Source organism: Neoarius graeffei, chromosome 11 (assembly GCF_027579695.1).
Source record: "Neoarius graeffei isolate fNeoGra1 chromosome 11, fNeoGra1.pri, whole genome shotgun sequence".
In the NCBI taxonomy this organism is placed as follows: Eukaryota; Metazoa; Chordata; class Actinopteri; order Siluriformes; family Ariidae; genus Neoarius; species Neoarius graeffei.
Window position 1 is genome coordinate 74,189,293 of NC_083579.1, and position 26,330 is coordinate 74,215,622.

Genomic DNA, 26,330 nt, shown 5'->3' on the forward strand with positions numbered 1-26,330 from the left:
CAGAGCGCGCGAGTGAAGCGCACGAGCAGTGATTCGGGACTGAGCCGCTGTGTGTGTGATCCCAGTGCATATCGGGCATGCGCAAGTCACTCACCACTTGCAAGTGGAAGGATGGCAAGCCTAAAGACAATCATAACTACACAATGGGCAGTATTTGCATCAGTATTTGCAGTATTTTCATACTTTTATACTCTTTAATGAAAGGTGATACAAGGCGGAAGTCCGCGCCGTTTTTCAGCAGTCGCGTCACATGACCAACGCCAGCGAATCAGGAAGGTGGATGTCACAGTGACATTGTCCAATGACGACGCCAGCTAGAGCTCAGCACAGCGTATCTGCGTATTCTCAATGTTTACACAGCACCGGACCAGACACGATCTGGATTGAATACGTGGACCCTGGCGGATTCCCGTTTCCTGGAGTTTCCAGGCGTTTTAATGTAAACGGACAGTGCATCCGCGAAGAAAACAAGACAGATACGGTCTAATGTAAACTTGGCCTTAGAGATGTCCCAACTATCAGACAGCAGTTGCCTGAGGAGGTCAAAAATGAGCTCTCCACCATAATTGATCGTGATACTGAACAAATTGTAGAAGCTGTGAGAGGAAGCGTTGAACCTATATGTCCAAAGATTGATCCAGTGAGAAAACAAGAACCTTGGGAAGATGATATCTCATCTCATCTCATTATCTCTAGCCACTTTATCCTTCTACAGGGTCGCAGGCAAGCTGGAGCCTATCCCAGCTGACTACGGGCGAAAGGCGGGGTACACCCTGGACAAGTCGCCAGGTCATCACAGGGCTGACACATAGACACAGACAACCATTCACACTCACATTCACACCTACGGTCAATTTAGAGTCACCAGTTAACCTAGGAATGTATTGTAGGACTTAAACCATCATCTGAAGAGGTGAGATCGCTCCTTTTTTTCCCTATTTTTGCTGGCGGGATTGACTCTGCCCTAAGGGCAGAGTCTCTCTCTCTCTCTCTCTCTCACTTTGCACCATTACACAATAAATATTCACAGTGAAAATATTTTGTAAGCGCGTTTCATGAACCAAGTTATAGGATTTGTTGACAACTCGCATCGAGTTCGTTACACTTCTACCTGGCGTGAAGCACTCACAGTCATGTGGTTGTGACATCATCGTAAACAAATCCATTCTACTCATCCAGACGACTTCACAACGGCAACGTTGCCAGATCTTTCCATTCTGGAACCCGTTCTCAAAAAGATTCCGTTTTGGGCACCCAAAACGCCAGTGCCGTGTGGACGCCAGGCCTAAACGATAAGCAATTGTATCGGAGTCACCTGAATCCGTTGCCGTGTGGACAGGGCCTCAGGCTACATCCACACGACAATGGCAACGAGATGTTATTTAAAAAAATATCGCGTCCAAATGGGCAACGATCAGTAAAATATCAGGTCCATATGGCAACGCAACGCTTGCTGAAAACGATGCAATACACATGCCACTCCTCTAGGGGCGCTGTAAGACAGTCCCTTCGGAGACACCAGAACAATAGAAGAAGTAAGGACGCATGCGCATAAACTATTATGTGCGAGACTTCATATTAGCCACAAAGTCAGGAAAATCTGTTCGTAAAATTACATTATAATGACCAAATACAATGAAAAGTATTTTTCCAGTCTCACCTGTGAAAGGTAATCCCATGTGATCTCATTTGGACGGTAAACCTGTTGGTACAGTTAAACGCAGCACATGAATGAGGCATCTTTATTCTCCGCTTTGACCCATCCAATATGCCGGCGAGGATGACGTATGATTCTACGCGGAAGGCGGCGTCTTTAATGGTCCGGAATAAATTGAATGCTACACGTTGATGGATTAATTTGCTCTTCTACGCCCTTTTTGAGGAATGTATTGTAGGACTTAAACCATCTGAAAGAAAAACATCTGAAGAGGTGAGATCGCTCCTTTTTTTCCCTATTTTTGCTGGCAGGATTGACTCTGCCCTAAGGGCTATTTTCTCTCTCTCTCTCTCACTTTGCACCATTACACAATAAATATTCACAGTGAAAATATTTTGTAAGCGCGTTTCATGAACCAAGTTATAGGATTTGTTGACAACTCGCATCGAGTTCGTTACACTTCTACCCGGCGTGAAGCACTGACAGTCATGTGGTTGTGACGTCATCGTAAACAAATCCGTTCTACTCATCCAGACGACTTCGTAACGGCAACGTTGCCAAATCTTTCCACTCTGGAACCCGTTCTCAAAAGATTGCGTTTTGGGGCACCCAAAACGCCGGTGCCGTGTGGACGCCAGGCCGAAACGATAAACAATTGTATCGGATTCACCTGAATCCGTTGCCGTATGGACAGGGCCTCAATGACAGGATGACTCAGGGCCCGTCCACACGAGTACGTGGCCTCACCCAATACGCTGTCGTTTTGAAAAAAAATCTCCGCAAACACAGCAACGTTTCCAGAAATATCTGCGTCCACACGAATTCACTGGTAACGACTCAAAATGCTGTAGTACATATGCCAGGCCTGTATGTGGCGCTGTGACACCGCCACACCAATACACTAAAACCGGAAGAGAAGCCATGGAGCATGCATATAAAGGTCACACTCTGTTTACAAACAAGCTCATAACACGAGAAAAGGACGATCATGGCCAGCGCAACTCTGAGAGGAAGAGGAGAGTCTTTTGTGTGGACCGACAATGAAGTGGAACTTCTACTTCGTGTCACATTGGACGTTTCTGCAGTACGAGCACAAGCCTGTAGTCCACCATTGTTGTTGTTACGACGTGTCTAGTGGCGGCGGCTGAGGTTAAAGGTTAGAGAGGCGGGGCTTATACGTCGTTTCTGAAAAAATCCGCATTCGCCATCCAGATGACTCCGGGCTATCCGGTGTTTTAGGATTTTCCCACTCTGGGACCCGTTTTCAAAAAATACCGGTTTCACACCTCAAAAAAGCCAGATCTGTCTGGATGCAAGGCTGAAACGATCAAGTATTTATGTGAGGATAAATACCTGATACTCCCGATTAGTCAGACAGAACTGAAGAAGTCTTTTGGATGAGAGGTGAAATCTCTTCAAGAATCTTCAAGCAAGTCCAGTTGCTCTCTTTTACCACCCACAGTTTATTATGACCTGGATGACTGAGAATCTTCACAGACATCCATCATCTATACATCTTATCCATCAGGGTCACAGGGGAAGCTGGAGCCAATCCCAGATGACTTCAGTCCAGCTGACTCCGAAGGCAGCTGGGATTGGCTCCAGCTTCCCCTGCAACCCTGATGGATAAGACATATGGATGGATGGATGGATGGATGGATGGATGGATGGATGGATGGATGGATGGATGGATCCTAGTCATCCAACAATCTTGATCAAAGTGTATCCAACAATGTTTTAGAAAGACTGACTCTTTTTGCCATCATATTTATTCAACTGGCTTCTTCCTCAATGTGATCTTTGTAACCTAGTCCTTGCAGCTTAGTCAAAAAGTAAATATAATTTCCAAATTGTTCTGGTGAAATACATTTATGGTTTCTTCAAGTGAAAATGCCAAAAGTTTGTTTTAGGCAAATAAATAAACTTTTGGCCAAAATCTGATTTAAAATTTCTGATTCTGATTTCAAGTTGCATATTGCACATGCAGAATAATTCCAAGTTCTCTGTGCGACTCATAGAAAATTTGTGTAACATTTTTAACATATTCAAAAAAAGCCACTTGATGCTCAATCCAGGCCAAGCTTCTCTTCTTACATTTGCAAACTATTGTGATTATCTGTGTACATTAACATCAACATGAAAATATGACTATTGTGGCTTGGAGTTTAATGATAATGATGCAAACAACATAAATCAAATCTGAATGTCTGTATAACTACCAAAGAACAAGCTCGACTCACGTATCAGCCACGGGCTTTGCAATCGCCTCAAAGATCTCCTCTTGCTTGGCTGTTTGATCAAAAACTTGCTGGAACCTACAGAGAAAAAAATATGTTTTGTAAAACCACACCTGAGAACACAAACCCATTTTCATTAATTTGAGAAAATAAGTAAATAATCATCTGCCTGATTGTTACTAGAGTCCAGTGGCGAAGCATTACTATTAGAGCTGGGACTTGAGCTCAGCCAAAACTTAGCCAGACACCAAAAAAGCAACAGGGCAAAGGATTTTGCAAGAGATTAGCAGCAGGGTGCCAGGTCGCACCGTTGTGTGTAATTGTCGATGTTGATTTTAAAAGTAAATTACATTAGGAAATGAATACTTAAGTCTGAGTGAAAAATACTATAGCAAGCGTGCAGTGTGGAAGAAGAGTCTGGAGACAGAAATCTTAGTTTCTCGGTCATTAGCCTGTGCTACTTGCTCTTGATAGCACTTGCTTGAATAAAATGCTCTGTTTCTCAAAATCCAGTGACTGCGGATAGAATAAAACGATACTATGTCATGCATCACGTGGTGGGCTTTCCCCATTCGTGCAAGGCATTATGGGATACAAATTTGAAACAGGAGAGGAAAATGGAGGGCGTGAGTGTGTGAATGAAATGTGAAAGACTGACTACAGTAGCATTAAGTGAGAAGAAAAGACGTTATGCTGCGAAGGAGAGAAAACGCAGGACCAAACTAATAAATATGGGCGGTCAGCGAGTACCTCCGTGTGATCAGCTGTTCGTTTAGCAACAGAATGATGCAACTGTCAGTGCATGGTCAAGGTAAACCTGTAGATGGCAGTAATGCAACATTGTGGATGCCAGCTGCTGTAAAACCCAAAACAAGAAGAAGGTAAACCTGCACATGCACACAGGGACTTTCTCTATCTGCTTGACTGCACAAAGCAAACAAACAAATTTCATACACATTATTTGCTAGGGAATCCCCTCAAATTAAATAACTTCCCAGCCACAGAATGGCCTGATATTTTTTTTTTGAGATATTGCAGAAATAAAACATACGGTATAAATCACAATGACCAAATTTCAGAGGGAAATAAATTTCACCAATTTTATGAAATTGAAGGGCCATAGAGCTTTAATTGTTGATGAGCAAAAGGGATTTGAGAAGTCAATTCAAATTGTCTAACTAGACAACCCCTCTGATTGTCCATTACTGGAATATGCAATTGTAAATCTCACTCTGTAAATAAAAGAGTGTTCGTCAATGGTCCAGCTGTACACAGATGTTAGTATTAGTACATACCATTTAACAGTTATTCCACTGTTGGAATTCCATTGGACTCAATGGAAAGACACCCCCAGGGGTGCCCGAGAGGGAGGGGAGGATGAGCACCCCATTTGGATGGACACAACAGTGGTAGACCCGAGCAATGGACAAACGATAATGAGCAAGCAGTGTGCATGTGGCAAAGTTTGCAAGAACAAGCGTGGCCTGAAGATCGACCAAGCGAAGATGAAATGTCATGTGGGAGCAGGAGCAACACAACACACAGGTGTCCAAACTGGTGAGATGCAGGAGGAGCCAGGCCCGGAGTCAACCCATAGCACCCAGAACCTCCAAGTGTTGCAAACGGACCACTCGAGCATCAACTCTACCATGAGGCAGATTAAATGGCCTGCAGCAAACATGACCACACTGTGGAAGCAGTTCGAGAACGATGTTGACCGAATCCTAGAGGCAACGGCAAATGGTGATGCCAATGGGCAGCTACTAGGCCTGACAATATTCAATCATTGTCAATTTCACAGCTGAACGGTTTGGAGAGGAAGAGAAGAAAGGCTTGGAAACGTCACACACAAAGAACCACAGGGAGGTGAGGATCCATAACATCAGGCAGGAGATGAAAGTATTTAAGGCCCAGTACAAGGAGGTGGAAGACGAAGAGTTCACTGGCTTGGCACAGCTGATGTGCATCCTCCGCAAGAAGATCAAGGTCCTCTGTTGGGCTGAGTGGCATCAGAGGCAGAGGAGCGAAAGGGCCTGGAAACGAGCAGCCTTCATTGCTATAACTCCTTTAAATTCGCAAAGGAGCTGCTGGGGCAAAAGCACAGTGGGAAACTGGTTTGCTCACAGGAGGATATAGACCAACAACTGAGGCAGGCATACAGCGACCCACAAAGAGAGCAGGAATTGGGAAAGTGCAACATCTTGATAGACCCTCCTGAACCAGAAGTGCAGTTTGACTTGGCAGAACTGCAGCTGAAGGAAGAAGTCAGACAAGTCGTCCGCAAAGCAAGGGCAAGCTCTGCCCCATCACCAAGTGGCACTTCATACAAAGTGTACAAGAACAGGCCCATTTACAGGAATTGGTCACATGTCAATTTTCCCCATCGTAACAAGCCCGTGGTAGGCAAGCTAACTTGACATTCCTTGACAACCATAAGAGTTTGGCTGCCTTTTTACCTTTTCTACTGTCTTTTTTGACCCGAATTTTAGTGTGTACTTGGAAAAAAAGTTTGTGGTTTTAACTTCTGTTGTAAGTTAAAGCGAATCATTGGCCGTAAAAGAGAGGGGTTTTTTTAAATCTGCTTCTTATCGCCTATAAACATATCTACAGATATATCTGTAGATGGGCGGCATGGTGGTGTAGTGGTTAGCGCTGTCGCCTCACAGCAAGAAGGTCTGGGTTCGAGCCCCGGGGCCGGCGAGGGCCTTTCTGTGTGGAGTTTGCATGTTCTCCCCGTGTCCGCGTGGGTTTCCTCCGGGTGCTCCGGTTTCCCCCACAGTCCAAAGACATGCAGGTTAGGTTAACTGGTGACTCTAAATTGACTGTAGGTGTGAATGTGAGTGTGAATGGTTGTCTGTGTCTATGTGTCAGCCCTGTGATGACCTGGCGACTTGTCCAGGGTGTACCCCGCCTTTCGCCCGTAGTCAGCTGGGATAGGCTCCAGCTTGCCTGCGACCCTGTAGAAGGATAAAGCGGCTAGAGATAATGAGATGAGATGAGATGAGATATCTGTAGATATTTTCAAGAATCTTCACACATTAAGCGAATGATAAAGGTAGAAAAGGAGAAATTATAAGTTATAAACATGCCTGATAAATCCACCATCTCGCACGTGAATTTCTTTCGGCAGCGACCAACTTGAGTCCAAAAAAACCTCTTTTACAGCCAATGATTCGCTTTAACTTCCGACAGAAGTTAAAACCACAAACTTTTTCCAAGTATACACGAAAATTCAGGTCAAAAAAGACAGTAGAAAAGGTAAAAACAGCTATTATAGAAATGGATTGCTTTGCATCGCCAGTCAAACTCTTATGGTTATCAAGGAATGTCAAGTTAGCTTGCCCACCACCGGCTTGTTGCTATGGGGAAAATTGACACGTGACCAATTCCTGCAAATGGCCTACTGTCCCAAACCCCTGCTACATCTGTGGAAATTCCTACACATCGTCTGGAGAAGAGGGCAGATCCCAGACCAATGGCGAGAGGCAGACAGAGTGTGGATCCCAAAGGAGGAAAATTCCACCTAGATCGACCAGTTTTGGATCATCTCTCTGCTGAGCACTGAAGCAAAAGTATTCTTCAGCGCTGTTTCCAAGCAACTGAGCACCTATTTGGCAGAAAACAACTACAATGACATTTCTGTCCAGAAGGGTGGCATTGCAGGAACACCAGGCTGCCTGGAACACACCAGCGTGATCACGCAGCTCATCAGGGAGGCCAGAGAGAACAAAGGCAACCTGTCTGTGCTATGGCTCGACCTGGTGAATGCATATGGCTCCATTCCACACAAGCTGGTACAGCTCACTCTGATGAAATATCATGTACCTAGCAGGATCAGAGACCTCATCGCTGATTACTCCAGCAACTTCAGGATGAAGGTCTCATCAGGAGCAATAACATCAAGCTGGCACAAGGTAGAGATCGGCATCACCACAGGGTGTATTATCTCCATGACACTGTTCTCCCTAGCCATGAATATGCTCACTAAGTCTGCTGAACCAGAGTGCAGAGGGCCTAGAATGAAATCTCCTCAACGGCAACCACCTAGCAGGACATTCATTGATGACCTCACAGTCACTACAGAATCCATTGCAGGCTGTCGGTGGATTTTACAAGGGCTGGAACAACTGGTGGGGTGGGCCAGGATGTCTTTTAAACCAGCCAAATCAAGATTTATGGTGCTCAGGAAAGGCAAGATGGAGAAAAAAATACCGATTCAGCATCTCAGGCACAGCCATACCAACCATCTCAGAGAAGCCGGTCAAGAGCTTGGGCAAGATTTTTGACAGCTCTCTGAGAGACACATCATCTATCCAGTCAGCATGTACTGTGTTGGATGGATGGCTGAAAACAGTGGACAAGTCTGGCCTCCCTGGGAAGTTTAAAGCCTGGACCTACCAGCACGGCATATTTCCCAGAATCCTATGGCCTTTCCTTGTTTATGTGGTCCTACTGTCAATGATTGAGACATTAGAGAGGAAGGTCATTAACTACCTCTGAAGATGGCTGGGGCTGCCGAAGAGCCTGAGCAGCATTGCACTCTACGGACACAACAAACTGCAACTGCCCTTCAAATCCTTGGAAGAGGAATTCAAGGTAGCAAAAGCCAGAGAGGTGGTGCAGCATAGAGACTCATGTGATCTGAGGGTGGCTAATGCAGGGATCCAAGTGAGGACTGGCAGAAAGTGGAGAGCACAGGATGTGGTTCAGGAGGCAGAGGCAAGGCTATGCCACAGGAGGTTGGTGGGAGTGGTTGCTCAAGGCCAAGCTGGTCTAGGATCCTTCCCGACCACTCAAATTAACACCATCAGAGGGAAGGAAGGGCATCGCCTAGTCCAGGAGGAAGTGAGAGCAGCAGTGGAGGAGATAAGATCCTGCAGGGCAGTGGGGATGAAGAAGCAGGGAGTGTGGACACGATGGGAGGATGTGGTTGAGAGGAAAGTGACCTGGGCTGAGCTCTGGACGGCTGAGCCTCACCGCATCAAATTTCTCATCCAGGTGGTGTACAATGTACTTTCAAGTCCAGCAAACCTGCACACATGGGGCATTACAAAGTCACCAGTATGCCCTCTGTGTTCCAAGCGAGGAACCATGGAACACATCCTCAGTTGCTACAAAAAGGCATTTGGAGAGGGACGGTACCAATGGAGGCATGATCAGGTCTTGAAGTCCATCGCTGAAGCCATCAGTACAGGACTTGATTTGGCCAAGGGGTGCAAACCCTCCAAGAAGACCATCACCTTTGTCAGAGCGGGAGGGCAGCCCAATCCTACCAAAACAGCATCGGTAGGCATCCTTACCTCGGCACAGGACTGGCAGCTGTTTGTTGACATTGGACGACAGCTGAAGTTCCCCAGCCACATCGCAGCCATCATCATGTGATCAGACATTGTCCTAGTGTCTGAGTCAACCAAGCAAGCGGTGATGCTGGAGCTGACAGTTCCATGGGAAGATCGCTTGGAAGAAGCCTTTGAAAGGAAGCTCTCAAAGTATGTGGAGCTGGTTAGCACCTGTCAGCAGGCTGGTTGGAGAACAAGGTGTCTTCCAGTGTAAGCAGGGTGCAGAGGATTTGCAGCTCATTCCCTAGTCAGAGCCTTTAGCAATCTAGGCATTGTAAGAGAGAGGAAAAGGAGAGCCATCCGCAGTATTACCAACGTGGCAGAGAGAACCTCAAGATGGCTGTGGCTCAAAAGAGGAGAGCCATGGAGTCAGTAGCTAGCCACCTGGACACAAGCTGGGGTCTGATCAGCCCTGGCTGGGTCACCTGGAGGAGGGTGTATGATGTTGAAAGACCCGAAACTTCCAATGATTCCAGGAACATCGCTGAGGATGTGTCCAGAGGCATCATCAGAAGATGCATGTTCAGAGCCATGAAATCAAGTCGTACATGAGCTAATAGCTGATGAGGTGCATAACACAGAGTTGGCTATAAGTCAGGTCCGACAAGATTGAGTGGAATAACTGTTTTATTCTATCCGCATTCATTGGATTTTGAGAAACAGAGCATTTTTATTTTTAGCAATTTCGATAAATAAACAATTGTAAACAATGTAAACAAACTGGCAAAATGACAGTAGCAATTTGTGAAAAATACTATAATAATAATAATAATAATAATAATAATTCTTGAAAAATAAAAGATACATTCTTACCATGAAATACTTTTGTTCCATATTTTGTTGCTTTTTTTTTAATTTTTTGTTTTCAAGTAGAGTTTTTATTTTGTTCTCGGTTGCTTCAGCAAAACGCTCCGCCGTTTTGTTTTTGTCTAATCACAGAATATGAACTGATATCCTAGTACTAGAGTAGCCAATCAGAGCGCACAATTGCTCATATCCAGTGAATGTGAACAGAATAAAATGTAATAGCCTCAATGTTTAGGACTGCAACTTGTTTAATTGTACTACTGAGCCTAAATTCATGAGTGTGCAATGAATTTATAGTACATGACACAGTCAGAAATAGGGGTACAGTTACAGTAGGAGTCCATTTCTGTCCCCCAAGGTACAATCTACACTAATGTACCCCCTAGGGTTTATTATTGGACCTCAAGGTAACTATCCCAGATAGCAAATTATGTTATTTCAGTGTTGATACTTGGTCAAGATGGTTGATTTACAGTTATAGTTGAACACTGATGGTGGATCAACCATTAATCAACCACTGATAAAATAAAAAGTTGACAAAATGTGTTCGAATCAATGTAATGGTTGAAGGAAACATTTGATCAATGTTGAATATATATTGATTTTGTTGTCATCATACACTGCACCACTGGACGGGAGCCTGGGGTGCACTCTGGGTGAGACCATTTTGTGGGAGGGGGGTTTCCTAGATTTCATTGAATTTCATTTATTTAATTTAGAATTTTAATAGAGCACAAGGAACTATGAAGAATAGATTATTATTTATGGTTATGTGCAAATCTTGTGTGTGCAACATGTAAGGAAAAAACGAACAGAAAAACAAACATCTCCGTTTTCTACCGTACCGGCCGCTATTTGGAATGGTCCAAATAACCGTCTCTCAGAAGAACTTTCAGAAGACCTCGAGCTCCGTTGACGACGAGACTTGCGACCATAGACTGTCCGTGCTTGTGACTGAAGAAATTTGCTTCAACAACACTGGCCAGTTCTCCTCTTTGTGGTAAGTGTGGTTAAAAATAGTGGTTAAGTGTATAGGTTTTGTAGTAGTGAAATGGTAGCTATAAAAGGACAGCCCTCTGTGACAATTAACCTGACCTGTATTATTATGATTTTCATAAGGTGAGGCGGGTCTGCTATGCTAGAAATGGCTAGGATAGGGTGACCAGGGGCGCAGATAGGATTTTTGAACTGGGGGGGACTGAGCTGTCAGCAAATGATTCCATTTTGTGTATATATGTATGTGTGCGTGTATGTATATATATATACACACACACACACACACACACTACCATTCAAAAGTTTGGGGTCACTTTGAAATGTCGTTATTTTTGAAAGAAAAGCACTGTTCTTTTCAATGAAGATCACTTTAAACTAATCAGAAATCCACGCTATACATTGCTAATGTGGTAAATGACTATTCTAGCTGCAAATGTCTGGTTTTTGGTGCAATATCTGCATAGGTGTATAGAGGCCCATTTCCAGCAACTCTCACTCCAGTGTTCTAATGGTACAATGTGTTTGCTCATTGCCTCAGAAGGCTAATGGATGATTAGAAAACCCTTGTACAATCATGTTAGCACAGCTGAAAACAGTTGAGCTCTTTAGAGAAGCTATAAAACTGACCTTCCTTTGAGCAGATTGAGTTTCTGGAGCATCACATTTGTGGGGTCGATTAAATGCTCAAAATGGCCAGAAAAATGTCTTGACTATATTTTCTATTCATTTTACAACTTATGGTGGGAAATAAAAGTGTGACTTTTCATGGAAAACACAAAATTGTCTGGGTGACCCCAAACTTTTGAACGGTAGTGTGTATACATGTTATTTCACCTCCCTCACTGCCATCACCAGGAACTACCTACAGGCCAGGACAATGATAACATTTTAACATAGCCTATAGAAATCCAAAGTTTACACATTATCATCACGCACAGAAATTGCAAAACTAGTTTTAAAACCGCTAAGTTCCAACTGTTAAACATAGCGAGAGGCTGGGCTACGTGTGTGTGTGTGTGTGTGTGTGTAAAGTGTAAACCAGTGCATCCTGACTTTCTAACTATGCCTGTGTGTTGCGTGAGCGGTAGTCAGTCAACAACTCTTTGCAAAGTTTCCTTATGAAACAATATGCTCACTGAAATTATGGCAGGGAACGCCAGATTAAACATTAAAACTGCCTTCTGAGCACTGTATCTACAGGCTACCACCGAAAGAAGGAGGCTACCAGAAAGGCATCTCTACTCCGTACGATTTTACTTTCACTACGACATTACTTTGAACAGACTATCAAAAAATTGCAAGGTGATATGATAAAGTAAGGCACAGTTTACTTACAGTCGTTTTTTTTTTTAAACGATGTAATCGTTTTCTGCCTTTTGGCACCCTTCATCATGCCATGTTGGGGTCCTGAACTAGGAGAAGCTGTCCCCGATATGCCTGTCAAACTTGTTGTGGGTAACCATAGCAACCAAGCTCGAGCTCGCAACCTGTGCAGTCTGCGCAGTTGCAGCTATGTATGTACTGCTGTGCACCTCAATAAACCGAATGGTAATTAGTCTTTTGATTTTTCCGTGAGGTTTGCCTTATGCAAAGAAAGACAGCATAGACGTTTTTTCATCCCTATAAGTGGGGGGGACCGAACGAGGTGAATTTAAATCTGGGTGGGACGAATCCCCCCCGTCCCCCCCTCTATCTGCGCCCGTGAGGGTGACCAGACGTCCTGGTTTTACCGGGACAGTCCCGATTTGGGGTTGTGTGTCCCGAGTCCCGACAAAAGTCTGTCGGGACACGGATATGGCCCGGTTTTCGCCACTCGCGGCATTTGCGACTGAGCAGCGTGGGAATCATTAGCGGAGAAATGTCTGCATTTACTATTTTGATAAATTGACAGGAATCACAAACTTTCCTGGTTACTGCCCCCTGGCCCTGTGGCATGGGTGTTTAATTAGCCACATTATTCCAGACAACAGAATGGGTTGCCATGCAACAATAAAATAAACATTAACTGGCGCGAATGTTCTTTGTCTAGCAGCTAGCAGCAGTACCGCCGCAACAATTATGCCGAAAAGAAAATGTACCTTTTCCAAAGATTTACAGGGCACCTACCCCTTCCGCCGAGAGGTGCAGAACAATGCGCACGAAGCCGACTGCACACACTGTAAGTGCTTTGTTCTTGTACTGAGTTGGGTAGCCTCATGGATTAAAGCAAAAAAAAAAAATTATTTGACTGAAAATTTACGGGGGGGGGTTATGGGTGGATTTCGATGAAATTCTGAGAATGCTTAACTTAGAACTGATAACTTTATTATCAATTAATTAATGGATTAATATATTCAATTTATTGCACTTTCTTTCCATTGCTTCCGTATATTATTTTTTTGTGGCAAACCACACAAATGCAAGCGCCTGGAATGTTTAGTTTTTTGCACCATGAACTAAATGGCTTTCCGTTTTCACCTATTTCGTACAGCCAAGCCCACCTCCACTTGTTTTTTACACCTTTATCGATGGCAGACACATCAGTGCCTTCTTTCATGTAAAGCGCATCCATGCTGCCGAAACCCAAAGCAGAATGACATGCTCCTCTATGCTCGACGTCAATATAGAAAAAAGTTTGGATCTTCGCTTAAATTAAAATTATAATTTGACCTTACTTTGTGTTGAATACGACTTCAAAAACAATTCAAGATTTTATTAAGAGAAATATTGTGGCCAACACGAGTGTTAAGTTCCCTAAAAGATCGCGTGAAGTTGGCTGCTATCTACTTTGCATTCGTTCTCATTTTCCTCCATCATTTCATAGGCCAGAAACAGATGTTTTGACGTAATTTAACTTAGTAGGCTATGGTTATTATTTAACCGTAGTCTTCTAGACATTTTGACTGTTTGGGGCATTGAACGCTGGTGTATGATTTTCAGGGAATAAAGTTTAGCGCATGTCGGAACATCATTGCGCTCGCAGCCTCCAACTCCTCAAACGTCCTTTAAATTATGATATAACATAGGCTATAAGGCACGGTTCTAACATACCTTACACATTGGCCTAACGAAAAGAATAATTGTTGGGGCGTCTGCTGATTTGTTAGCTATAAATTTAGGTCTAATTACTTCTGACAGTCTGCAAGCATTGCACCGTCGGGTCTTCAAGTCTGGCTGAAGCAGAGGAGCGGGCTTTCCGGGCCTTATTTTTTTTTCATTTTTTTTAACATGCTCTATTTCTATATGTCCAGGTTTGAACTAAGTCATTTTGGCAAGATTTAATTTAATACTAAACAGAAATGGTCAGACACAAGCACGCCAAGCACATGAGAATGTATTTTGCCAATTTTGACAGCGCATGTTTTTTTAATGCCGCACCGCAGACAGCGAACGTTTAAACATGATCAGACATAGGAAATGAACGACACAAAGCATGGCTCAAAAACAAAAAAGTTAAATTAACCTTGCTGATAGTTGATGGTGTTGCAACACATCAGTGTTATAACCCAATCTCTACCCAACCACCCGTCATTTTAATTCTCCTCGGATCAGCGCCGACCTCACATTTGGCCTTGGGAGAGTTCAGTTGACGGAAATCCGTCACACGACGGAAAACTTTAATCCATGTAGCCTATGCTGCAAATGCTGTGCGCTCCTGTGGGGGCTTTCCTCGGGCTGTCGCCCCTCTCCTCCTTTACTGCTGTTTTGTTTGAGTCTATATTTACGGAAGCCGAGAGAGGCCCTTCATATAATCTTTTTTTATTCACCTTGTTATCCCGAGATAACGACATAATTAATTCAGGATCTCGAGAAAACAACACAACTAATTCGAGATCTCGAGAAAACAAAACCGTTATTCCGAGATCTCGAGAAAACAAAACAATTATTTCATGATCTCCGCTGGATCACTGTATCTCCGTCGGTAGAGACGAAGCCGGGCCAGTCTTCTCCGGAGGTGCCGCGGACTAATTTTGAAATTATCCCTTATTAAAAGACTTAATGCAATCTCTCCCTGTGTCAACCCCTGATCAAAATATTGCCTTATTAGGTGATCGATTATTCCAGACATTCTAATGACCAAAGTTGCGTCTATACAGAATGAGAAATAGCCCCAAAGTCAGCATATCACAAGTCTCTTGGCGCACCTGAATGAACCATTTCTCAGCTGTTTACTCGAGATCATGAAATAATTGTTTTGTTTTCTCAAGATCTCGAATTAGTTGTGGTGTTTTCTCGAGATCCTGAATGAATTATGTCGTTATCTCGGGATAACAAGGTGAATAAAAAAAAAGGATTATATGAAGGGCGTCTCGCGGCTTCCGTAGTATATATTCTCAAATCACTTGTCTCTTTTTTTTGTTTCTGTTTAACATACCATTCTGACAGTTTGGCCATATTGCTGTGTTGAACAGCTTGTTGCAGCTTCCATTAAAGTGTTCACTTTTGTACACATCTTCTCGCTTTATTCAGTCAGTTGTGGGGAATGGTTAGTAAGGTTGATCCTGACCTAGGCTATGTTGAGGTCACATATCTACTTTTGAAGTTCATGCTATAGTGCATACAATTTTAGAGATCTAGCCTACATGTGCATATGCATTCTTCTTGGTGTTCTCACAAACAGGTGAAATAAATCAGTTTAAATTTGGCCTATGGACATAGCCTGGCCTATTCTCAGCCATTACAAAATCTGTTGTCTGACCATAATTTAACTGATCTGTACACCACTATGCTACTAGATAACAAAATGCCTGTTTTATTTCATGTGAGATGTTAATAAATGTGAGCTTCAACAAAATGATAAGAGCACCTCTCTGAGTGTCACGTTTACGTAAAAAAAAAAGGTGTGTGAGCACGAGCATGGTCGCGCGCAAAAAAGTGTCCCGGTTTCAGACTAGGGAAATCTGGTCACCCTAGGCTAGGACGATTCCTGACATCTTTTCAAAGGGAATAATTTATTTCTCGTATGATTAAGAGAGGGCGGCACGGTGGTGTAGTGGTTAGCGCTGTCACCTCACAGCAAGAAGGTCCTGGGTTCGAGCCCCGGGGCCGGCGAGGGCCTTTCTGTGTGGAGTTTGCATGTTCTCCCCGTGTCCACGTGGGTTTCCTCCGGGTGCTCCGGTTTCCCCCACAGTCCAAAGACATGCAGGTTAGGTTAACTGGCGACTCTAAATTGACCGTAGGTGTGAATGTGAGTGTGAATGGTTGTCTATGTGTCAGCCCTGTGATGACCTGGCGACTTGTCCAGGGTGTACCCCGCCTTTCGCCCGTAGTCAGCTGGGATAGGCTCCAGCTTGCCTGCGACCCTGTAGAAGGATAAAGCGGCTAGAGATAATGAGATGAGAGATGAGATGATTAAGAGATTGACGTGGGAAATATGCCAAACAAAAGACAGTCCAATACAAGCAGCTGCCTCAAGCTTTAGCTACACCGAGTTACACGAGTTACAGTCTTCTGCTCAGCGCCTCAGGATAAATGTTGATTAGCTATGAACAAAATTAGCTATGAACATATTTGGGCGGCAACTGTGAGCTAGTTGGTTCATTCACATCGAGGTTGTCTGCGGACTTTTACGAACTTATCCATGCTCTGTCCGGAGTGCATGAAAATTGATATCCTTCCTGCGTGAATTTATATCTACTTTTTCACTCAGTATTTTGCTATAGCCGAAGCGAAATTGCTACCTTGCATTCATCATTGGGCTATGTGCTGTGGCAAGAAATGGGTTTCCTCTGAAATGATTCTTTAAAAAACTTCAGGTTTCACACTTGCATGTTGCATGATATATGGTTATCAAAGAAATGCAGTTCTTAGTAATGGAATTATATTATGTGTCATACAACTTTTGTATTATTCCTGTCTTTCAGCTGCTGCTCGGCAGAGTGACCGGCGGCTTACCCGGCAGGCCTTCAGCGAATTGGTGAAAAATTGGCTTCGGTACGCCCCTTGGCGTGTCGGGGGAAAGAAAAGGAACTAGATGTAAGTGAACTTGATATTCCTAAATTGCTGTTTTGTAAAAGTAAGAGGTGATTTGTAGTATTTGCTGTCTGCAAAACGTTCTATCATGAGCACTGACATAAATGTTGCCTCTGCTTCTCCCACAGCCTCCACTTCAGGATTGAAGTCTTTTTTTTTTCCTGTTGTTATTGACACAATAAAACAACAATAACAAACAATCCCTCTTCTGTTATTTCATTCAGTAATTGACAAATATGTATGTATGAATGTATGTGGTTGTATGCAGTGTTTGATCTGTCTGTGTAGGCTGATAGACATCCATGAAGTAACTGAATGAATAATAAAAGTAATTATACTCTATTAGCATATGTACCTTTTAGATAATGGTCAAACAGATATCGATTCAGTGTCATGACATGTCGATTTCCATTTAGATGATGGTTGAATCACCATTGATTCAGTATATTATTCTCATCTCCTCATCTCATTATCTCTAGCCGCTTTATCCTTCTACAGGGTCGCAGGCAAGCTGGAGCCTATCCCAGCTGACTACGGGCGAAAGGCGGGGTACACCCTGGACAAGTCGCCAGGTCATCACAGGGCTGACACATAGACACAGACAACCATTCACACTCACATTCACACCTACGGTCAATTTAGAGTCACCAGTTAACCTAACCTGCATGTCTTTGGACTGTGGGGGAAACCGGAGCACCCGGAGGAAACCCACGCGGACACGGGGAGAACATGCAAACTCCACACAGAAAGGCCCTCGCCGGCCACGGGACTCGAACCCAGGACCTTCTTGCTGTGAGGCGACAGCGCTAACCACTACACCACCGTGCCGCCCTCAGTATATTATTTCAACATGAAATCAACAGAAATTTAAATGTAAGTTTCTATTTAGATGATGGTTGAATCACTATTGATTCAATGCTGATAGGGTTGAAAATTCAACGTTGATTCAACCCAAATTCAAGGGGACACTTTCAATATCATTTCAACATTATTTCAATGTTTTCTGCCAAACGCTATTTCAATGTTGATTCAACTGATTTTTGCTATCTGGGATGTCTACCTTTTTCGGGCCAGAAAGGTACATACATGTTCCCATGCAGTATATATAAAACGTACAAATAAGTACCTTAGAGGGTACTGATCCAGTGACAAGCTGTTATACCCCTAATGGGACAATAATGTACTTTATTTTCAGAGAGTGTATCTGCAGTGTGAGTAGTTGCATTTTTCACCTAAATCTGTAGCCCTCCCTCTTGTTATTGATGAAGCCATCTGCAAGATCCCTTGGAATTACGAACTCCAAGCTGCTTCCGCTCTGCTCCTCATTATCCACAGAGTACACCTGGCAAGAATAGGGCATGCAAAGCTTCATCATTCAAAAGAACAGAACAATTTCACACATGCTACACATCAGTGGCCCTCTGCACTGAGGACATGGTGCACATTTTCATGCTTCTGCTGCTAATATCTGACTCAGCTCAGGGCATAATAGATTCCATATGAACTGCACAAATTTGCTTGTTTTGAGGACATTTCATTCCGATCTGTCTCTCTGTGTTAGCCCTGTGATAGACTGGGTGTACCCCACCTCTTGCCCAATATCAGATGGGATTGGCTCCAAATACCCCATGACCTGGATGGATAAGTGGTGTACAAAATGAATGAATGAATTTGTAAATAATTTGATATAATGGGAGGTTATAATGATGATCGCTTACTTCAGTATTATGGGCAAAGTTGGGTACACGAATGAGAAGTTCATTACAGTTCCTAGGAAATGTGGGAAAGTTCAAGGAGGTGTGAATACGTATGCAAAGCAATGTAAATGATTATTTACTGTGTCCTCCTGGAAAACTCACATGATAAGATATGCAACTTGTATTAATGATACTGAATGTATACAGAGAACAGTGGCGGCTGCTGGTTTTTAAAACAGGGGAAGCCCATTTTACGCATTCATCGTAAAACCTGTAGGCCGGATATCAAAGCAGAGAAAGGTGTGCCCCATTAGCATAGTGAACTAGACAACCCTACCTAGTGGCAGAAAGTATTTTTGCTTGTACATTTCATGTTATAGTCTGGCTTGCCAGGCTAGTGCCTCATATCCTTAATCAAAAATATCAAACATCCAAAAATCACTGGCTATTCAACGTAGGCTATTCAACTGGCTATATAACCAGGTAGGCTATGCAACACACAGAACCTTGAATATTATACCCAGGTATAACCTATAACACAGAGCCCACCATTCTCTTAACATTACTGAACAATATACACACTTCACATTCATGAACACTATTTATACACAAATTCTGCCCTCCGCTCCTTTTCCAGAAAATGGTCTGTGAGCCTGTCATACCAGCTGGTTGTGCTTTCCAGAGACTTCACCAATTTCTGTTAGCAGCTAGCACTGCAGATCCCAATAAGGCTCAAGCTAACCTACAACCAGATTGAACTACAAATGAAATAAAAGAGTGAATTCACGAATGATCAAACTGATAGAATGGATGAAAGTTAACGGAGCACAACGAGTAATATTTACATTTATTTACAGAGTAATGTACAGAGACATCAATGAGAAGAAACGTTTATATGAAAAGAAATTCGGATAGCACTTTGGCACACGACTACACTTTCTCGACATCCGCTGGGACTGACTGATCATGCTTCCGTGTTCCTCGCCGACGCCGAAGTACAGAGCCCGCCCTCCTCATGTCTTTCAAACACCACCGCCAATAATCCTTCATCAGCCCGGCTTCTTGCCCCTCCCACTGTCTCGTTTAGTCCCAGAGAAGCCCGGCTTCCCTGGAAGTAATGATTTTGTCGATTTTAACCAATAACAACTAGCCAAAATTGGCTGTTCAGAGCCCTCTCATAGACTGCAACGGAAACCCGGCTGCCAGCGCATAGAGCCCATTGAAATAAGAAAGGTTACAGCCAGTGTTGCCAGATTGGGCGGTTTTAAGTGTATTTTGGCGGGTTTTGAACATATTTTGGCTGGAAAACGTCAGCAGTATCTGGCAACGCTGGTTACAGCCTGGCAGCAAAGGTGATTCTCGTAGCGAACTGCAAGTTAGTCAGACATCACTCAAATAAGTTACAGGATAGTTAAGAACGTAAATACAATCTTGGGCATATATTATGTTATGCAAGTTATTGTTTTACTGAGAATTCAGTGTCATAGATGCCACAGTTTGGGGAGAGAATTTTAGGGGAAGCTCGGCTTCCCTTGTTGTCTCTGCGAATTCGCCCCGACAGAGAATAAAGACACTATATTACATAAACACAAGTGTTTTACTGGGAAATATACCACTCGTATTTTTCATACGAACTACAGTGGGGCAAAAAAGTATTTAGTCAGTCACCAATTGTGCAAGTTCTCCCACTTAAAAAGATGAGAGAGGCCTGTAATTTTCATCATAGGTATACCTCAACTATGAGAGACAAAAAGAGAAAAAAAAATCCAGAAAATCACATTGTCTGATTTTTAAAGAATTTATTTGCAAATTATGGTGGAAAATAAGTATTTGGTCAATAACAAAAGTTCATCTCAATACTTTGTTATATACCCTTTGTTGGCAATGACAGAGGTCAAACGTTTTCTGTAAGTCTTCACAAGGTTTTCACACACTGTTGCTGGTATTTTGGCCCATTCCTCCATGCAGATCTCCTCTAGAGCAGTGATGTTTTGGGGCTGTCGCTGGGCAACACGGACTTTCAACTCCCTCCAAAGATTTTCTATGGGGTTGAGATCTGGAGACTGGCTAGGCTACTCCAGGACCTTGAAACGCTTCTTACGAAGCCACTCCTTTGTTGCCCGGGTGGTGTGTTTGGGATCATTGTCATGCTGAAAGACCCAGCCACGTTTCATCTTCAATGCCCTTGCTGATGGAAGGAGGTTTTCACTCAAAATCTCACGATACATGGCCCCATTCATTCTTTCCTTTACATGGATCAGTCGTCCTAGTCCCTTTGCAGAAAAACAGCCCCAAAGCATGATGTTTCCACCCCCGTGCTTCACAGTAGGTATGGTGTTCTTTGGATGCAACTCAGCATTCTTTCTCCTCCAAACACAACAAGTTGAGTTTTTACCAAAAAGTTCTATTTTGGTTTCATCTGACCATATGACATCCTCTTCTGGATCATCCAAATGCTCTCTAGCAAACTTCAGACGGGCCTGGACATACTGGCTTAAGCAGGAGGACACGTCTGGCACTGCAGGATTTGAGTCCCTGGAGGCGTAGTGTGTTACTGATGGTAGCCTTTGTTACTTTGGTCCCAGCTCTCTGCAGGTCATTCACTAGGTCCCCCGTGTGGTTCTGGGATTTTTGTTCACCGTTCTTGTGATCATTTTGACCCCACGGGGTGAGATCTTGCGTGGAGCCCCAGATCGAGGGAGATTATCAGTGGTCTTGTATGTCTTCCATTTTCTAATAATTGCTCCCACAGTTGATTTCTTCACACCAAGCTGCTTACCTATTGCAGAGTCAGTCTTCCCAGCCTGGGGCAGGTCTACAATTTTGTTTCTGGTGTCCTTTGACAGCTCTTTGGTCTTGGCCATAGTGGAGTTTGGAGTGTGACTGTTTGAGGTTGTGGACAGGTGTCTTTTATACTGATAACGAGTTCAAACAGGTGCCATTAATACAGGTAACGAGTGGAGGACAGAGGAGCCTCTTAAAGAAGAAGTTACAGGTCTGTGAGAGCCAGAAATCTTGCTTGTTTGTAGGTGACCAAATACTTATTTTACCGAGGAATTTACCAATTAATTCATTAAAAATCCTACAATGTGATTTCCTGGATTCTTTTCCCCCATTCTGTCTCTCATAGTTGAAGTGTACCTATGATGAAAATTACAGGCCTCTCTCATCTTTTTAAGTGGGAGAACTTGCACAATTGGTGGCTGACTAAATACTTTTTTGCCCCACTGTACATCTGGAACATGGAGAACCAAAACCGTGACGTATTTAAATAATATTGGTCAGTCAATATTATTATTATTATTATTATTATTATTATTATTTATATACACACACATTCCTTTCAGGTGTTCAACACATCTTTCTCTTTCAAAATTCTCTCAAAATCTTCCATATTTAACGAAGCAAACCTGGCGGCCATGTTTGTTTACAAACTGTCACAGTCACTCACTAGCGCGGAAGTTTTACTTCTCCGACGTGTGACATGTTGTCTTGACAACCATGCAATATCTTAAACCATATTCAACGCTCATTCTCCATTGGGTAGAGTGACGTAATACACGTAGGATAAGTGATATGCTAACAATATTGCATGCTATCAAACCAAATGAATGAAACCCACTACAAGGGACTAGAACACGTTTTTATTCCATCGAAAAAGTGTCCTGTATGTAGAATATTTCCCGATATTTCAGTCCGATGAGGTCACTCCCAGTGTTTCCCACTGACTAGACACACATTGTCAAAATGGCGAACGGGTTCAAAATTAAAATTCTTTTGATTCACTTGTGTATTTTTTGTGGCTATGCCTATATAATATAAAGAACATTACATGGTCGCACGAAGATATAAAAGTTTATCTTGTTGTGTTTAAAAATATTTTCACTTGTTCATTTTGCTCACTCATGATGTATACATTTACAACTCGAAGACAAACTTCATATCTTCATGCAACCATGAAGATATAAAAAGTAAAGAGTAAAATAACCAAAGGCCAATTTTGCCCTGACATGATCACCTGAGAGTGCCTGTGCAGGGGTGGAGGTATCTCAATATTGAGAGTAACCACAGGTGCCCCTAAAATCACTGAATCATTGAAATTGAAAAGGATCCCTCCACCCCTGCACAGGCACTCTCAGGTGATCATGTCAGGGCAAAATTGGCCTTCGGTTATTTACTCTTTACATTAATGTTATAGAAAACATATTGCTCTCAATGGTGCATTTTGCCCATGTTCAGGGTGGAAAATAAAAAAGAAAGATTCAAGTAAGACAAGCCAAATTGGTGTTTTTAAAAAGAAGGGATCATGGAGAATAAAGAAAAAAATATTTAAAAAATCTGCGCACATTCCCACAAGGTGTTACGGTGCTCTGAAAATGACATCCAAAATGATTTGTCAGACTTGTGAGGTCTTCTGTTCAAACACTGATAGAGTTTCCTTTCTGTTTATTGCTTTTTTTGAGAGTGTTTCGACTTATCTCAATAAGGGAAAAAAATCAAGAGCCTATGTTGGGTAAAAATATGTTTTCTGAAGGCCTAAACAGAGCACAGCCAAAAACTCCAATAAAATTTTGATCATCTTTGAGGGAGTGCTATGACCATGCAGGATCATCCAGACCCAAAATGGCAGTTTTGCTACATACTATTCCTGTTTATGTACCAGCATGCAAAATTTGAGCCTCCTACATGGTTTAGTTCTTGAGCTATGGGCTTGTGAGCTTTGACAAAAAAAAAAAAGTCTGAACAAAATTGACACCCACCTCCCCCAGTAAAACTGGCTGTAACATTATTGATTTTTTAAAACAAATGTCTATTGCTATGTTTTCTAAGGTTCCAACATTATTTAGCCTAACTGCAAAAGCAACATTTGTGTGTTCATCAAACCTAATCTGGGCTTGAGGCTTGGTTGAGCAACTTGAGGCCATGTTCCGTTGACTTGGCCAGAATTGCAGCAGAAGGGTGATCAGTTCCTTTCTATGCACTTTTAGAGTAGAGTAGTCAGTTAACCTAACTGCATGTCTTTGGACTGTGGAGGAAACCCACACAGACACAGGTAGAACATGCAAACTCCAAACAGAAAGGCCCCGTCAGCCCCTGGGCTCGAACCCAGAACCTTCTTGCTGTAAGGTGACAGTGCTAACCACTACACCACCCATTTGTGTGCTCATAGATGTAATATGATGAGAAAACAGGTGCAGGATCCTGTACAACAACAAATAATAATAAATAAAATAAACCATGGGTGACAGACAGGGTACACCCTGGACAAGTCACCAGGTCATCGCAGGGCTGACACATAGAGACAAACAACCATTCACACCTACAGTCAATTTAAAGCCACCAATTAGCCTAACCTGCATGTCTTTGGACTGTGGGGGAAACCAAAGCACGCAGAAGAAATCCACACAAACACAGGTAGAACATGCAAACTCCAAACAGAAAGGCCCCATCAGCCCCTGGGCTTGAACCTAGAACCTTCTTGCTGTAAGGTGACAGTGCTAACCACGACACCACCCATTTGTGTCTTCATAGATGTATCTGTTTATTGGACAGAATCCAGCCACTGGGGGTGCATAAGTGTACTCTTGGTGCCGGTCCTAAGCCCGGATAAATTGGAGACTGTTGCGTCAGGAAGGGCATCCGGCATAAAACTGTGCCAAATCTAACATGCGGACTGAAAAGAGAAATACCATACCGGATCAGTCAGGGCCCAGGTTAACAACGACCGCTTCCGGTACTGTTGGTCAACTGGAGACGAAAGATCCGCTGTGGTGCCCCCTAATCAGGAGCAGCCAAAAGAAGAAGAAGATCTGTTTATTGGGTGGCACGGTGGTGTAGTGGTTAGCACAGTCGCCTCACAGCAAGAAGGTTCTGGGTTTGAACCCAGTGGCTGGCAGGGGCCTTTCTGTGTGGAGTTTGCATGTTCTCTCCCGTGTCTGCGTGGGTTTCCTCCAGGTGCTCCAGTTTCCCCCAAAGACATGCAGTTAGGTTAATGTGGGGTGGCCTTAGGCTGAGGTGCCCTTGAGCAAGGTACCAAACCCCTGACTGCTCCCTGGGTGCTGTGTGTGGCTGCCCACTGCTCTGGGTGTGTGTGAGCATGTGTTCACTGCTTCAGATGGGTTAAATGCAGAGGATGAATTTCACTGTGCTTGAAGTGTGCATGTGACGAATAAAGGTTTCTTCTTAATATGATGAGAAAACAGGTGCAGGATCCCATTATCTCATCTCATTATCTCTAGCCGCTTTATCCTGTTCTACAGGGTCGCAGGCAAGCTGGAGCCTATCCCAGCTGACTACGGGCGAAAGGCGGGGTACACCCTGGACAAGTCGCCAGGTCATCACAGGGCTGACACACAGACACAGACAACCATTCACACTCACATTCACACCTACGCTCAATTTAGAGTCACCAGTTAACCTAACCTGCATGTCTTTGGACTGTGGGGGAAACCAGAGCACCCGGAGGAAACCCACGCGGACACGGGGAGAACATGCAAACTCCGCACAGAAAGGCTCTCGCCGGCCACGGGGCTCGAATCCGGACCTTTTTGCTGTGAGGCGACAGCCCTAACCACTACACCACCGTGCCGCCCAGGTGCAGGATCCTACACAATAATAAATAAAATAAAAACTAAAAATATACCCTGGTTGAGAATATGCAGATTTCACTCTGCCTTGTTCTTCTCCCCCATTCCCAGCCAGTAACTGATGGTTTATTTTTGTGTGTATTTGGATTTACTGAATAGTGCAATGCTTTTAATAAACAAATGAATAAATGTTGGATGTGTGTGTTGTCAGGATAGGCACAGCACAAATTGTCAATAGATCTGAGAGTTTCATAAGCTGTTTAAACTTCAGAGTTAGAACATATGCAAAGCTGTTTACTACAATCATTAGTTTATTTCTTTTTTTTTTATTTCTTCTTTTCACAATCAGGTCATATGACTCACCGTGGTTGTTTTCTTCGTCGGTTTAACACGAGCAAATATCTGTATAGTCTGGTTCACCATTCTCACCCACAACCACTGTGTTTTTAAATAAAAAAAGATCAACAAAACACACTAATTAGCTCCTCTCTCCCACTGAGTGATCCCTTCCTTGGTATTCCAAAGGTCTGAACTCAAGAAGTTCTTTAATGCAGGAGACAGTAGAAGTTCTTTAAGCTCTTTTCCAGTTCTGAATCTGCTTCTGTTGGTGGTTTCCAATTATTATTATTTTTTGTGAATGTGTACTGTGCAGTGCTCAATGATATCTTCCCTCCCTGCTTCTGCTTCCACTTCTTCTTGTAACCATTCTTCACTGAATACCGCTCCAAAAGATCCCTCTCAGGTCCTGATCTCACCAGAACAAACATCAAGGAACATACGGATCACTTTTGTTTGGGCATTTTCAACACTTGGCTTGTAACGGTTGCTAAGCGATGGTCCGTGGTCACGTGCTCAGTTCGTGACAGACGATTGGCTTGCTCCTAAATGGAGGCGTGGCATTCACAGGTGAACAGTCAGAAAGAGCCGACCAGACTGCTCACATCTGGCATTCAGGAACGTCCTTCTTCCGGTCTACTGTTTACCTTCACAACTTCACTTTACCTTGAAATGAAATTACATAAAAAATCGTATTGTGTGTGTTTATGTGTAGAAACCAT

At 43.3% G+C, this 26,330-nt stretch overlaps 1 protein-coding gene across 1 annotated transcript in view; it reads right to left on the bottom strand.

The window, feature by feature from the left end:
- Positions 1-26,017, bottom strand: part of kif6 (kinesin family member 6) — a 289,502-nt gene extending 263,485 nt beyond the window's left edge. Inside the window, exons 1-3 of the mRNA XM_060932833.1 lie at positions 25,636-26,017; positions 18,221-18,330; positions 3,898-3,972 (exon numbers count right to left, since the gene is read on the bottom strand). Coding sequence (XP_060788816.1) covers positions 3,898-3,972; positions 18,221-18,330; positions 25,636-25,695 — 245 coding nt within the window. The 5' untranslated portion in view covers positions 25,696-26,017. The remainder of the gene's footprint in view (positions 1-3,897; positions 3,973-18,220; positions 18,331-25,635) is intronic.
- Between the last annotated feature and the right edge of the window lie 313 nt (positions 26,018-26,330).